Source organism: Tigriopus californicus, chromosome 1 (assembly GCF_007210705.1).
Source record: "Tigriopus californicus strain San Diego chromosome 1, Tcal_SD_v2.1, whole genome shotgun sequence".
Taxonomy (NCBI): Eukaryota; Metazoa; Arthropoda; class Copepoda; order Harpacticoida; family Harpacticidae; genus Tigriopus; species Tigriopus californicus.
Genome location: NC_081440.1, coordinates 8,186,902 through 8,202,816, shown reverse-complemented (window position 1 = coordinate 8,202,816; position 15,915 = coordinate 8,186,902). Strand labels below are relative to the sequence as shown.

Genomic DNA, 15,915 nt, shown 5'->3' with positions numbered 1-15,915 from the left:
ATTTTGTTAACATCTATCCGCGCATGTTTCACAAATTATAAATATGGTTTTATTCTCTCGTGTCATATATGAGACATAAAAAGTAATTGAGACATCAAGACATATCACAGCCAGCATATTGAATGTTGCAACAATTGGAGAGGGTCTCGGTTACCCTTGTTTGTTGCAGCTTCAACTCATTCTAGGACGCCCAATCTTCGTCCAGAAAAAGAGCCCCCAAGTACGACAAACCTCGTGCGTACCAATGAATGCCCTCGACTGTATTCTCGATTATTTCAGAATGCTCAGAAGATGAAAGTCTATTGGCACGTCCCGTAGAATAATGGGATCGAAGGTTATAGAAGAGACGCATTGGCAAAAATGATGCGTGCGCTAGAGAATGACTGTGCACATGTGAATATGAGGATGCCAAGATGTCGTTGACTATCACGGTGCCCTCCTCGGTCAAAGGAGCGTACAAGCCCTTTTCAATGACCACATTTATTTGAACAACTTTGGCACTGCGGAATTGTTTGGCATTGTGTTGGATCAAAATGTCTTGTCCAATTTGTACTTCCTTGGCCATTTGGGCCACAATGCTACTCCCACTTTGTTCCACATCATTGATGTGATTATGTTCAGGAACAAATATGAGATGCTTGGGCGTGATACTCAAGGTGTGACCACTATCAGTTTCGATTTGGAGAAATGTCTGATTTTCATTGGGACTCTTGTGTAGAAATGCTATAACGGGAGACAATTTGAACTGACCGTTCTGGTCAATGCACAAAATCTCATCCCCAACGTCGAGATGATCCAGACGCAGTTTCTTGCCGTAAGCCGTGCGAACCCAAGATTTTTCTGGAAAGCAACCTCCCATGGATTTGTCCGTGGCCTCTGTTGAATGAAGAACGAAAACTGGGCTTATTTTTTGGAATCTCTTTTCCTGAACAGCACTCGCTGCATGTAGGGTAGCCCACTTACCGGTCTTGCATGAAGCATGAATATGGGATTTGGATTCATAGTAAACCCAATCGAAGCCAGCTTCGACGGCCAACCGCGCTAAAAGGCCGTACTTTGTTCGATCCCGATCAGAGGTGGTAATGTCCACAGCGCGACCTTCGTAATGTAGAGATTGATGGGAATGGTGGGCATCCTCGTCCCATGCCTCGGTCACTCGAAGTCGAACCCCTGGCCATTGGTTCATCACGGAAATGGCCAGCGTGTTGAGCTTCTCCAAACAGCGCTGAGGTTAGAAAAGTAGCAATACTGGTGAAAGCTCTATGGTCATACGGTTTATTTTTTCAAGTAATGCATGGGGAAAGCTTCTCCCGAAAAATGCGGTTAATCAAGCATCTAATCGTATCGTTATTGGAAACGAAACGCCCACTTATCATTGACAATATTCCCCATCTTATTCATGGTAGATCTAGATTTTTTTGGTTTGAAGCGGGCCACCGAGTGCATGGTATTTGAACGCATGTAAATCAATGTCCTCATTGAAACTATAGGTCGAAAGCGACATTATATTATCTCAAACTTACCCTGGTCATGAGACGGTCTGCCCCGGTTTGCTCTTCATCTTTGAAGATGATGTCGTCATTTTGGTTGGGTCGAAAGAATTTGAATGCTTGACTCTGTCGTCCGACTCGCTCGTGAAAGGGTCCACTGGCGGCCAAACTCCTCTCAGAGAAGTTGGGAACGTGCTGCTTGTAAACTAGAGGCGTCAGTTTTCGATTGGCTCTCCGAATCCCCCCTCGGCCTGGACCACAAGCACTTGAGTAATGAATACAGCACACCAGAAGCACTCAAAACCTAATAGAGTGAGCTTTATTCATATTTTCTGATCCTGGAAACTTTCATGTCACTCCAAAAGGTTGGTGATCACCAAAACTTCTTTCTTCCCTCATCCTTGTGCAGAGGGTTTGGGAAACATGGCTCAACCTGCAACCTGATCGTCCAACTTCTAACAAGTCCTCGATCCTATGCTAGAAGTGGTGCTTTTTCATAATAATTCGGACCCAAAAATGTCATCTCTACATTGAATTCATGAAAGAACAAGCTAGAGGTCTTTTCGTTTGGCGAAGGACATCGACTATTATGTATAACGCTCTTAGAAAAAAGTTCTTGGTCTTTGAATGGGGTTGCATGCTTGAACAATTTGACCATGAGTGAAAACTTATGTGTTTACAGCTTTTTCAGCTTAATTTTATAGCATTCAAGTTGATGAGCAAAAAGTAAGCTAAAGTTCCAAATGTTTGTTCGTCGCAATAAGTGTTAGTTTGGTCGAGAGGGTTTGGGTTCGGAACGGAATCAATGGAATTTCTTCACCCCAGCAGCAATTCAGCATAGCCAATGTAGCAGTAGACATAGCAGCAGAGGCAATGCTTGCTTGCAGCAGCATTTACCGAGTCCATACAGATAGGGCATACCAGATTTTCAAACCACCCGTACCAGGCGAACTTTAGACGTAAAGCCAGCGGGTCTTCGTCTACGCACTTCTACTTCTTCTCCTTCTCTTTCTCGTTCTTCTGGTACGTTTCTTGGTACGAGTCCCAGAGATAAATGAGTGGATGGCCGCCGCCCTCGCTCGTTTAACGATACCGTTTCGTGAGAGAATGACCCAAAGCCCAACAAAGATTGGTTCACTGACTGCTCTCGAGGAGAGATAAAGGCGCGAAGCTTCTTAAATTCGGGTGTCGCATGGGTCACAAAAAGAGGGCAGGAAGCCCATTGAGAACTTGGAGGGACAATTCCCGGAGCAATTAACATACCGACGACATAGGTACAGATCATAGACCAAAGGAGCACCCATTCCTACCCATGAAGCTAGAGATTTGATTCGGGTGATCTGCTTTTGGATGAAACGCTTTTTTTCCATTTTTAAGAATGAGGCAGTATGTTTCGATAAAAAGTACCTTGCATGTCGAGGCAATTTCTTGCTATTGATCAAGTTGTTGCACTTTGGTGCGAGCTGAAGTTAGAATTGACGAGCGATCTCAATGTATACTTGGGGACTTTGATTTGCTTTGAATTGCAACTCTGATTGAATCAATTATCTAGGAAAGTGATATCTTATCCGTAGAAAAAAATAACAACTCCGGCGTACCTACAGGACTACCCAAGTTAAGAGATGGTAGATTTTGATTATATTTGTCTGTCTCTCGAGCGCATTTCACCTTTACATCTGAGCCTTGATCAATGAGCAAATAGCTATCTAGTACAAAGGATATTTGGGATTAAGCCTAACCTAGTATGTTTGGTGGCAAGTGTTAAACAAGTGTGAATCCGTGAAAGCTGTAACCGCTCGCCTATCTAGTGTGACACAAGTGCTTCTTCGATGACGATTGGTAAATAGAGTGATCGTTTAGGCCTTTCGTCAAAGATGACTTTAGTTGAGGCATATTCTCCCAGCTCAGACGTGTCATGTTCCGTGGTCGGAATATGAGTTTGATCCTTTTTTTCTACATTATGATATGTGTCGATTGGGGGATTACCAAAAGCTTTTCCAATCATGATAGCCGAATCATTCATGGTCATCCCACTTCTAGAGGTATGGATGAGAATATTTGCATTTCCCCATTCTGGACAAAGAGAAAATTTACAGCCCTTTCATTTCACTCGTATATTGATTTATTTACTAAATTAGCCTATCAATGGCGTAACGCTCGGTGGTCGGGCAACCGAGCACGACTGAGCATTTACAATATTTCAAATATGATATTCTCACAACTTTGTACGTTTGTTTAAGCCTGAAATTAACAACTTATTGTCAAAGGCCACCTCGAGTACAACTGCTAGGCTAAAAAAGATGAATGAATGAATGAATGGCCTTTATGAATTATTGATCTATTTTGGTTATTAGTTTTGTAACTGAGGCTTACAAATAAGATAACTAACTCCTTTTTTGTTCAACATTGGGGTTAGTGAAGGGGGCCCTCTGATCCATCTCCTAATGTTCCCCACCATTAGAGATTATGTCAGCAATTGAGGACAAATTTATCCAAGACAATTTGAGGACTAATTTTGGCTATCTGTAATGAACTGATTTTGCCAATAGTCACAACCCAAAAGGCAACTCAAACGGGATATCTCTAATCGTAATGTGTACTCGTTTTTTATATTCTTTTATAGGTGAAATTGAATACCAAGTTTCGCTTCAATTTGCGTTGGAGGCCAGCCGAGAATCCAGTAATGAGAGAACAGCTCATTATTGCGGAGGGGCCCTCATCGCTCCGGAATGGGTGGTCACAGCGGCTCATTGTACCATTCACAAGTAAGATGACGGCGATTTTTGAAAAGTCAAAATATTAAACGTCTAACATTCTTGTTTGATAGGGATTCCAAAAAGCTCAGGGTAATGGTAGGAGCTTGGGATATGCATAACAAAAATAATTCAAAGTATCTGATCGACAAGTTGATTATCCATGATTACGATGAGTAAGTAGCTTGCGTATGAGCGGAATGGTTTGATCGAAAACATCTAGCTAAATATGCTTATCTCGTCTCAGAAAAACCAAGATCGGTGACATCGCCTTGATCAAACTGAAACTTGAAGGGGGTCAATCTGCAGGAACTCCGTTGAAGTTGGCACCCTCAGATTTTGATCCAACCGGCCAGTCCTGTCTCATCACTGGCTGGGGTCATCTGAAAAGCCACGAAAATAATGATCCTGAACGTCTGCAAGAGGCCAAGGTGTTGGTGGTTTCCCCTGAAACGTGCAAAAAAATGGTCCCAACCAAATTCCCATTAGACAGACATGGCAGTTCTATGATTTGTGCGGGAGGCTCGACCGAGGATGCCTGTCAGGTAAAGGGGAGAGAGAACATGAAAATTCCGTCCAACTGGAAGGAAACTTCTTAACGATAACCACACCCTCAGACGAATAACTAATATGTTACCGGGCATGACACCGCCTATCAGATTTTGGAAATTGATGATGTCCTGGCTGGCTTCGCTAGCTGGGTGAGGCTCCCCCTCTTCGACCTTGTACCATAAACCAATGTTTGTCCTTAATTACAAGTTGTAACTAAGGCGTGATTCTCTGTTACAGGGCGATAGTGGTGGCCCATTGGCCTGTCAAAAAGACGGAGAGTATTTGCTCACAGGAATCGTCAGCTGGGGCGTTGGATGTGCGACTGAAGGCATGCCAGGGATCTATACCAACGTCAGGAATTACTTGGATTGGATCAACAGCACCATGGAGGCAAACAAAAGCTCCTAGTCTCTCTTGAACCATGGAATATTTTTGTCCTCGCCTCGACTATTGGAATTAAACCTTTTGGTCAAAATTGCAAGCTATTTTTGGTTTTGTTTACTTGACAAATACTAAGAGCGAATCTTTACAGAAGATAACTTTGGAAACCCCGAAGTCATAAGGAATCGGGAAGACTTTAATACAATCAAACCATTAAGCATGTATTGCCCTCCTTTTTGCCAAGTAGTTTGTAAGGATAATTAACGAATGCTTCAATCATAAGCATCTTAGGACGCTTGTACATGAAAAAAATATGACTTTTGATTAATATTTGATTGCGATTAAAGAGTCCTCAAACGCAGAACGAAAAGTCTCTATCATTTGAAGTTTCTCTACACGGTTTCAAGAAATTGATGGACTTAAAAAGAGGCGAAACGCTCAAAAGGGGAAGTTTAAGTTTTTAATGAATTCTCCCCGCTGAGTTGGGACCGATGCTTCAGTCAAGGAAGAAGAACAGTCCAGGAAATTCCATTTGAGACGAAACTTTTTAGAAAATAGTGAGGGAAACTTTTTTTATATACTTTCCCCCTTGGTTAATAAAAAAGAAGAAAGTACCGTAACACGAGGGCTGAAAACCGTTCTCTTACCGATATCGTTACTTTTGCAGAAATGTAACGCATTGCTGGCAGCTTTACTTAAAAAGTAAAGAGTTACAAGTAACGCCGTTACCCAAGCCCTGGTTACCATGATCATTAGAATTGGTCAACAAATCAAAAGCGATAATGGGTGAGAGGCAAAAACATAGGACTGGTCAAGGTTGAATTTAAATGGGTCGATTTTTTTCAATGAGGATCAAGCAATTTTGAACTTAAAATTGACGTGTTTAGCATTCGGCTTCTAAAACTAGAATGCTTGCAAAGAGTCTCTCGAGTAATGGCACAACCAGATTATGTTAATTCGGAGGCCAATTTTAAGTCAATTAGTTCCTTTCCCACATAATATTGGTTAGAGCGAGCTATTCCATTTTACAAATGTTGGCTGGCCAACCTCCACCACTCTTCTTCTTTAGGCTATTGTCCATCTTGTGTTGGCTCCACTATTGCTTGCAATATCATGATCTAACTCCGAGAGTCTTGGAAATACATGGTTATGGCTTATGGCAAAAAACACGAATAATGGGGAAGGAAAGAAGGAAACTTGGTACTCTGTCGTTATTGCAGACATGATTCTCAAAAGCGAACTTGTTTGAATAGTTTCTTTTTTAATTTTCATGTTCCAACTTCAATCAAAGAGTAAAAATAGGTCTTGACATCAATCACTTCCGATTAATCACTTGAAGCCAAATTCTGATGGGGGCATCAATTTCTTGATATCTTCCCATTTCAAGTAAGATACATTTCAAGTATCATACTTATTCTAGTAACTCATTTGTCATATTTCCACTTTTCGAGAAGATAAAATCGATCATATTATCTACAAATTTCCTTACCATTTAACCATTGCTTGAAATGCAATGTCCAGCAATTCAAGGTGGATAATTCTTAGTTCTTTTTTCTTTCAATGTTCATATGATATTGGATCTAACCCGATCCAACAACGAATTACATAGAGTTGACAGATCAGCAGGTTAGCTCTTGAGTAAAAGGTTGATCTGAACTTTTAGTCAAAAACTTGTTCAAGTCTGGATTGAAGCGTAACAAGATCAATGTCTACGTCTCCATCATGAATATTTGAGGGAAAAAAATGAACAATGCAGGAACCCAAGAAAGAAATAGAAGGCCTTCAATGATTGAACTATTTTTTTCATTTCTGATTTTCGAGGCCTTGAAAATGCCCTCAAAACGAATGTCAAACCTCGACGACTTGACCCTATTGACTCTAAAACCCGAATATTCATTTATGAATGATTTTGAAAACGTTCAGTATCAGATACCTTCCTTACCCTTTTTGAGCTCTCCCAGAAAAACATCATTTTACCTATTCAACCTTTTGCAAACCTGTTGCCCAAATTGAAGCTGGAATGGGCGAGGCATATTCACGATACGGCGAGACTATCGAATTGAATAGCGTTAACATCGTGAAACCATCTCTGAACTTATATGTCCGATTTATCCAACCACAGGTTTGAAAATCTTTACCCACCCTCTGTTGGATATGCTCATCGAACGTTCCATTATCTTGGAGAACTACCCCTTATTTCTTCATATTCCTGCTCAATATCTTTACCTTCCTTATTTACGAGCAGAGTGTTTAATGGCGTCGACCCGAAGTTCTTTGAGTGGAAGTTCGTTCTTGTCAAGATCATATTACTCCCAGCCATGGAGGAAGGGATGAGAAATTATTAAAAGCCATTTTCTACCACCTGGCAGAAATTGATGGCAGAAAATGGTAGAAATTGGTTCAAAATAAGTGGCAAAAAATGGCAGAAAATGGCAGAAAATGGACAAAAATGGCAGAAAATAGAATTCTTTGAATCATTCTAAATCATCTATTTCTATTATTGACGATCACTTCCGTTAATTTTTATCCAACCCATATGATCCTTCTGGTCTTTCAAGAGACTACTGCTAATAATCATTCCAAGTGAATGTAGTCCACTTTTCAAGTATTTATTGTTAATAATTCAAGATGATTGACATTAGAATTTCAGGATTGTCTAGCAGTTCCCTCCTTCTTCGCTTTGTAGTTAGTAAAACACGTTTGACTCACTTTCAAGGAGTGCTTGCATGTTTCTGGCAAACACCGACATCAAAAATATTTTGGAACTTTACACGAAGTCTTGTCACTCGTAATTTTTATTCGCACAAGTCAAATTTCTTGGTCTGTCCATGTTGTATCACCAGTTTAGCTCAACTGAACTTGGACACCTGAAAAACTTGAACAATAGGAAAAAAATCCTGTTAGACAGAAATTCCTCCAGCTACAACTTAAAACTGGACATATTCCTCCCTATAATTTCGAATGTGTATGGCGAGGGAATTTGCCTGGCTTGGAGAAGGTGACCATGACCTTTTCAATTTCTGGTCTGGACCTTGAGGTCAATGGTTTCTAAAATTTCCGTTAAACTATTAATTCGGGTACATTTGGCGGCGTTAAATATGTCCAGTGTAACGTCGTCCATGCCTCAGCAAATCAACAATGGATTCGATCTAAAACCTCTTACAGACAACTGAAATATTGGCCATTTTTATCACAAACTGATTTAATGTCATCAAAATAAAAAGAAATATTGACATTATTCCTGAACTTAAATGATGACGTGATGAATTGCTGATGTGGAGCAATGAAATATCGAATATAATAATTAGAATCTAAACCTGGTTGATTATTGAATAATTGGTTAGATCTACAGCTAACACTTGTAGTTGTTCAAAATGGATCAAAAACGCTAAGCTTAATCGAGTGCCAATTCGAGAGCTTCGGACCGATTAGCGATCAACCAATCATCGAACCATGCAAGTGAGGACAACGACTACGGACATGGATGGCCTGCGCTTGGTGGCGGATCTCCGCGCCTGAAATATTGATGGAGGCCAGGTGGATAGAAGTCCCAGCCCGCTTTGGTTCGAGCCCCAGCCATTGCCAGCCCTCGATCTATCGGCACTAGCGGGCACTAGCGGGCACTAGGCCATCTCAGGAGGCCGTCCGGCGGTTGAGGAACTTTCAGGGCGACCACACACTATGACTCTGGTCTTTATGAACTAATTCAATAACGCTGATTTGAAATGAACAATCCCATAATATCGGATTAAATGTCCTACAAATTGCCTGACTAAACGTTCTAATGATGAGAAATTGATTGTAAGATGGCAAATACCATCAGAAGCCATTCAAACTAATGGGCGAGCTCGATCCACTGGGCCATAGGCTGGAGTCACCCTGTGAGTTGTGCAGCTGGGCTGGCCAAATCCTGAACACAGAGTGAGAAAAATAACGAAAAATAACAACCCGACCGTGTTGTTCCTCGGGCTTGACTCACTTGCCGTGGACCACCCACCCCACCACGCCTAGCCGCACGCGCTTGACGGTCGTTTCTCGAGTCAGATTCCACTTAGGGTGATTACGTCGGACCTGACTAAGAGGGCGACCCGGATTGGGCTCCCCAATCTCGACCCCATTCCGCATTCCATTCCGCCTCTCATTTGGGGCAGGTCGGCAATGCAGGCCGGCTGTTTGGGTGGGCCATAACTGGGCCAATGACTATTTCGTAGACCTTTGCACGTCCATTCATTAATTGGAGGGGTGATTGCGGGGCGGACCCTTGTCGGCCACTCCCATTTCCTCCTGCTCGTCCCATGTCTGGTTTACGTGGTGTGCGTGCTTGGCTCGTCTGCCCCTTACTTGATTAGTGTAGTGGTCACTCTCGGGGATAGGAGCTCTCATTGTGTCGTTGCCTCGTTGCCTCGTTGCCGGAACAACCCGTGAGCTCTTGATCCACCAGACCGACCACACCGACCCCTCACCGACTGAGCGACCCATCGGCGAGTTGTGAACGCCTGTTGCACTGGCCATGGATCCTCGGCCCCCTTGGTCCGTGTCCTCGGTGTCTGTGCACAACCGCGTATCGCCCGTATCGGTTGGACGCGTTGCTCCGACCTACAGCAGTGGTGGCTCACATTACAATAACACGACCCACACCACGCCCGCGTCCTCTGGGGGTGGAGGGAAAGCCCCTCTGAGTGGTCACGAAGCGGGTGGTCACTTACGATCGGAAGAGGGGGATTTGAACCGAACGTCGACCCCGGCTCATCTATCGCTCTCGCATTCCCACTCTATTCGCCATGAAATCCAGCGATTTGAGTCGGTTCATCCCTCAATCTATGCCATTTACGATCTCATCGAGCTCATTCCGGACCCATTGCTGGCTCAGCAAGTGCGCGAGCACGTGGTCTCGATTGAAGGTAAGGTCCATCGGTTGATTATTTAGTCATCTTTATCCTGCGCTCACTTCATTCCCGGTGGATTTGTTCTTTATAGATTCGTTCGTCAATAGTCAAGAGTGGACCCTTTCCCGGGGAGTACCCGATCTGCGCCTTGGCATCGTAGGGTCCTTATCGTCGGGCAAATCCGCCCTGGTCCATCGCTACCTCACTGGTTCGTACATGCAAGAGGAGAGTCCGGAAGGAGGCCGATTCAAAAAGGAGGTCGTAGTCGGCAATAGGAGTTATTTATTGCTGATTCGCGATGAAGGCGGACCGCCGGAACATCAGGTAAAATTGCGTTTTTCCACAAATGTTTGCTTCCTTAAATGGCTTTTTTTTACCCACTGTCACCTTCTTCACAAAACAGTTTTCTCACTGGGTGGACGCGGTCATCTTCGTCTTCAACTTGGAGAGCGAGGCTAGCTTCAATGCCATTCTTGACTACTACCACAAGATTTCGCAGTTCCGAAATTTGCAAAGTATCCCCATCATTCTTGTCGGTACCCAAGGTGAGACACGGTTTTGTGGTTGGCGCTTTTCTTTTCATTACACTACGCCTAGTCTGACACCATCTCCTCAATTTCGTTTCTTTAGACGTATTGTCGGATTGCCGCCCCCGAGTCATTGATGATTTACGTGCTCGGAAACTAGCTTTCGACCTGAATCAATGCGCTTATTATGAGACTTGTGCAACATACGGTCTTAACGTGGAACGAGTGTTCCAAGAAGGTGAGAAAAACATTTAAGAACTAACAATAATTCGAGATTTATCGTCCATGTAACGAATAAAAATAAGGCCATTAGAAGCATTCTATGACCTTGTTTTCATTATCGAAAGGAGCTTGTCATCTATATCTGGTTGCTTTATTTTTATTTAGCTTGTCAGAAGATTACTTTGGGACGAGATCCAGTGACGAAGTTCCTGCCTGCCAACGGAATACATCACGACTTCATCCAAGGGCCGGGAAAATCCTTCCGCACCTCTCCTGACCTCGTGGACAAGCGACCTCGCAGCAAACTGCCTTCACCAGGGAGTGGGACATCTTTCAACGAAATGTTGGACGGCAACGGGGTAAAACAACAAACATTGAACTAATCCTTGACCAATGTGTTCGCTATTTTTTTTAAACTGATGTAAATATCCAACCTTTTTTACTTAGGTCTTATCCAACGCCTTGGATTCGTGCAGCTTGGGCCCAGATCCCAATGAATCATCAGAATTCCCTTCATCTACATCAGCTCCTTTGGGAACCTCTGGTGGAACCGCTAACCTAACCCCAACTCTCACGCCCACCTCATCCAGGAAGAACAGAAGGCGATCCAATCTGTTCACCCCGCATAAGAAAAATCAAGAAGAAAAACAAAGTGTTGTTCCAACCAATCCTACGGCTCAACTTGGGTCCGGGAGGTCCATTCCAATCCGGCAAGGGTACCTGTACAAACGAACGAACAATAGCTTCAGCCGTGACTGGAAAAAGAAATACGTGACTCTGAGCAATGATGGACGAATGACTTATCATCCTAGCCTTCATGTAAGTAAAACCGAGAAAAGAGGAGGCGTTTGTGTTAGCTTTTTAGTTATTTTATAACTACCCCGTCAATTTTTAGGACTACATGGAGAATGTCCATGGCAAAGAGATCCTACTTCAGTATGTGACTGTAAAAGTCCCAGGTCAAAAACCGAGGGGTTCGCGAGTAGTCGTGTCCAGCGAAGATCAAATCAATAGCCAAGACACTAATATCTCGATTGCTAACAGTACCAGTCATTTTGGCTCGGACAAGAAAAGCTCAGAGAAGGTTTTGTTGACCGGTTTTGAACGCATCAAAGAATCCATCACAGCTAATGAAGAGGCGGAAAGTCCCGAGAAAAATCCCATTGAGGCCTCAAATGGGAAAAAAAGATTGCGGAAATTGAAGAACAACGGCGTCAAAGTAAATCCCGACGCAGAAGGTGAGTTTCAAAGCTAATTTTCTTGGGTGTCGGTGTAAGTTATCTGATCATTGTTATTGGCTTGAGCTTGCAGATCTAGACAACTGTGAATTCCACATTGTTAGTTTAGACAATCGTCAATGGCAATTTGAGACTACCACCGTCGAGGAGAGAGACTTGTGGATCAACGCGATTGAGCAACAGATTCTCTCGTCCCTTCAAGCAAGTTGAATATGGGCGCATTATACAACTTTATGATATTTTAACCTTTTCTTTAAAATTGTTCATTAGGGATTAGAAGCCGAAAAGATCAAATCTAAGGGATCCGAGGAGAATTGTTCAGTTTTGCTTAGAACAGATGCTTTGGGGAACTTAGCATGTGCGGATTGCGGGAATGCGGGTAAGCTTATAAAGGCATATTGAACACTTGATGTTGAATGACGGCAAGTTTTTATGGCTAATTTTTCTCAGACCCTGATTGGGCCAGCATTAACATGGGTGTTCTCGTATGCATCGAGTGCTCCGGGGTCCACCGTCAATTAGGCTCCCACATCTCGCGTGTGCGCTCGTTGGAATTAGATGAATGGCCCGCCGGTCATATTGCCGTAATGACTGCTTTGGGCAATCGATTGGCCAATTCGGTCCTCGAAGACCGATTACCGCCTAATAGGAAACCGGGTCCAATGGGAAGCCAAAAAGACAAGGAGGCTTTTATAATTGCCAAGTACAAAGATCATGATTATTTAAAGCCGCTACCGAACGGCTATTCTAAGGCTGCTTTATTCCTCACGGATTCCATCCTCGGGTAAGATATGATTTGACGCGGTTTTTTGGTGAACGGCGAGCCTAAGAACAGATTCTTCCTTTTTCATCTCTTTAGAGCCGATGTCAAGGGCGTTCTTCACGCGTTGCTCCACTGTTTTGGGAATGAGTTGAATTCCTCAATAAACCCACCTCACGACGAGAGAACCCCCCTTCACATTGCCTACGACTCTCGGAATATTGCTATTTCGCAGCTACTTGTGTGGGTAAGTGTGGGGACGAATTGATTGTACTGGCGGCAGGGATATGCTCAAGATGATACTGAAAAACTCTTTTCTTCTAGGCTCATTCCGGCCTTCACAATCAAAACATATCAACCAATCCCAAAGACGATAAACTGATCAGTCGCCTCGAGAAATCGTTCTTTACCCACCCCAACGATAACATCGAACTGTCGTAGATTCGAAGAATGGACGGTACCTTATCCAATTTTATCAATTGTCCATGAAGGATTACCAAAGAAGCCAAATAAAATAAGATTTCAAACCGAACACCGGCTGATGAAAGTCGGCAAGTCCTGTTCAGGTTATATTACATCTATCTTAGTTCCAAGAGGTATGGTTCCCAAATTGAAAGGAAGGCGGTATAAATGGTTTTTGGGCCCATTCGGGCTTCGGGAGACATACATATCTGCGTATTGCTATTTGGCATGGCCTATGGACCCTTTTCGTCACTGGTTGGTTGGATTACATGTTGTGGGCTCGTTGCAACAGCCTGATTTAGCCGCATCAACCCGATCAATTACTCATGTTTAGTGCATGGGATCAATCCGATGAACAATGTGGAAGGATAGTTCTGGTCCCATACTAATGCCCGACTTCTGTTGGTCAAACACAGAAACAAAAAAAAAAGAATAAAAGGATGAACGAGTAATCGAAAGTGCCAAACGGTGAGAAGATGTCCTGCAGTCACCGCCAACTATTCGGTGGTGAATAACGGTTATCCAAGAGGAGTATTTTTGCTTGACCTGACTAGTAAAAGACTCGAGTCCGGCCAAAAGTAAAAAAATCAGAGGACTCGTGCGAGTCCAACTTTTGCCGAACCACTACACGGGTGAGTGCATTGCATGAAATCGAGTGATACATCTGGTTAAGTTAAACCTGGTATTGTAATTTCCATGGGTCAAGTCATGAACAACTGGAATATGGACGGGGACGCTTGGTTTGGGAATTAGCTTTTCGCGATTGAGTTAACGCATTATGTTCTCCTTCAAATGAGAATGATCCCAGGCTACAACAATTACTCATTTCAATTTTCAGCTTGATCGAGCGACTGGATCAAAAGTTATGCCGTCTCAAAAGGCACTGCAAAGCTCTTCAATGAATGTATGAACTAGCCCTCCTGTGGTAATTGATTACCAGAAGAGGGCTAGGTCATTCATTCTGTGCTCTGTTATGTACTGCACTTTGAGAGGGCATAACTTTTGACCCAGTCGTTTGATTGAGCTGACATTTGAAATACGCAATTGCAGGGATCTGGGGCCAGCCTCATTTGAAGAAGAATTTAATTCATTGACTCGAATTGGAGTTGCTAATTTTAAACCTTACCATCCCCGTCTATACTCCAGTGGTTCATGGTCAAGCCTTTCATGTTACACTGTGGGTTGATTTCCCACGCTCATTGAATGAATTACTCGCTCACTTGCGCTCTATTATTATCCAAGGATACCTTTAACAGGAGGACTGGACATGGCAATTGGCGAAGTTAGGCCATTGTGTGAAAACAACATTTCAGCTCCCCAAATATCACAAGGGATACTACCATACATTATGAAATAGCGATTTAAAAGAAAAAAAGTCGTGTTTTTATGACAAAATGTTGAGTTATCTTACTTTAAATGAAAATATCGAAAGTTTCTGGTTTATGTAGTAAAAAGTCTAGAGTTTTAAGATTAGGCACTTATGAATAAAATAAAATGTGTCCAGTTTGACCTCAAATGGCAGTGCCTAACTGCGTGTTTCCATTTATACCTCCAGCAAAGAGCTGTGACAAAACGAAAAATCGGCCTAGCCCCGCTGATGTCCACTCCTCTACACGGTGCTACTCACAATACTGATAGAAGTTGTTTTGGAAGTGCCAAGACTTCTAATATTAATTTTTGTTGCTATTGAAACAAAAAGAAACAACTTTTGTAAAAAATCATCTTGTATTCTAGCTCAGATTAGAATATTAATCCACTTAAAATCTACAAAGAAATAACATTTTTAAGAACGTAATCCATAAATGTTGGAAGTAACCTTAGTTGCGTTTCCAACTAGAATTTTAATAAAATCCAAGGAGCAAACGATAGGATATCTCGTTTTCAAAAATTGCTTTTTTTTTCAAATTTGACTACAAATTGCTCCGGTTATATCTTAAAGCAATTGCCAATAACATAATAAGCTTTTTTTATGCGTAAAATATCAATAGAAATATTTCACGTTTCTGAAGCAGGTAGAAAAACCCGAATATAGTTTGCAATATAGCTTAAAACTTACTTTATGTCAATATTTCACAATTGTGATGCCATACTTGTCAACCGCAACTTTAATCAAGCTTAATCTTGAATTTTGGCAAAATTCTACTAACGTTGAAAAAAAACATCGCTAGTATGTAAAAATTAATTATTACAAAAAGTGACAATTTGGAAAATTAAACTGTCAAAGGTATCGTTCAAATATTTTTGGAACATGATAGGATACAGGGTGTAAAGAAATTAAGGGCCTCCATGGCTGTTTTTCACAACATTTCTCCATGCTCAAAGATTTTTTTGACATTAAACCACAAGCATTTCTTAAGAGAAACTGTTAAGTACCTAGTGACATATTACAAATGGTCTATCGATATCCTGGAGGCGATGGGTAGCCCTCTGATAAAGTGCCGTCAAAACAATGTCTGAAAATTCAAGTGAGCGCAGTCTGAAGGTCAGAACCAAGGTTAAGGGCATCCTGAAGGCCGGTAAAGACAAGGGAACGTTTGGTGAGCCTTTCAGTGATAACTCCTCAAACGATTTGAGAGTGGAGATCCTCATGCAAATGCTATAAATCCTTTTTAGAACAGACCAGGCTAATGGCCGAAATCTGGAT

General features: G+C 42.4%; 3 protein-coding genes across 3 annotated transcripts; 2 read left to right on the top strand and 1 right to left on the bottom strand.

The window, feature by feature from the left end:
• Positions 1-26: 26 nt before the first annotated feature.
• Positions 27-2,804, bottom strand: LOC131878836 (desert hedgehog protein A-like). The gene is made up of 4 exons (XM_059225353.1): positions 2,801-2,804; positions 1,524-1,786; positions 964-1,225; positions 27-876 (listed from the first exon to the last, which is right to left on the bottom strand). Exons 1-4 carry the CDS (start codon positions 2,802-2,804, stop codon positions 182-184), a joined length of 1,224 nt encoding a protein of 407 aa, XP_059081336.1. The 3' UTR covers positions 27-181.
• Positions 2,805-3,349: 545 nt separating this feature from the next.
• Positions 3,350-5,280, top strand: LOC131878181 (trypsin-like). Its single transcript, XM_059224095.1, has 5 exons — positions 3,350-3,532; positions 4,114-4,255; positions 4,318-4,419; positions 4,491-4,788; positions 5,033-5,280. The coding sequence occupies exons 1-5, from the start codon at positions 3,406-3,408 to the stop codon at positions 5,201-5,203; spliced, it is 840 nt and encodes a 279-aa protein (XP_059080078.1). The 5' UTR covers positions 3,350-3,405; the 3' UTR covers positions 5,204-5,280.
• Positions 5,281-9,065: 3,785 nt separating this feature from the next.
• LOC131878153 (centaurin-gamma-1A-like) lies at positions 9,066-13,341 on the top strand. Its single transcript, XM_059224055.1, has 12 exons — positions 9,066-10,077; positions 10,154-10,386; positions 10,466-10,607; positions 10,693-10,827; positions 10,977-11,170; positions 11,259-11,630; positions 11,707-12,049; positions 12,123-12,250; positions 12,320-12,428; positions 12,500-12,833; positions 12,909-13,056; positions 13,134-13,341. Exons 1-12 carry the CDS (start codon positions 9,687-9,689, stop codon positions 13,248-13,250), a joined length of 2,646 nt encoding a protein of 881 aa, XP_059080038.1. The 5' UTR covers positions 9,066-9,686; the 3' UTR covers positions 13,251-13,341.
• The last annotated feature ends 2,574 nt before the right edge of the window (positions 13,342-15,915 follow it).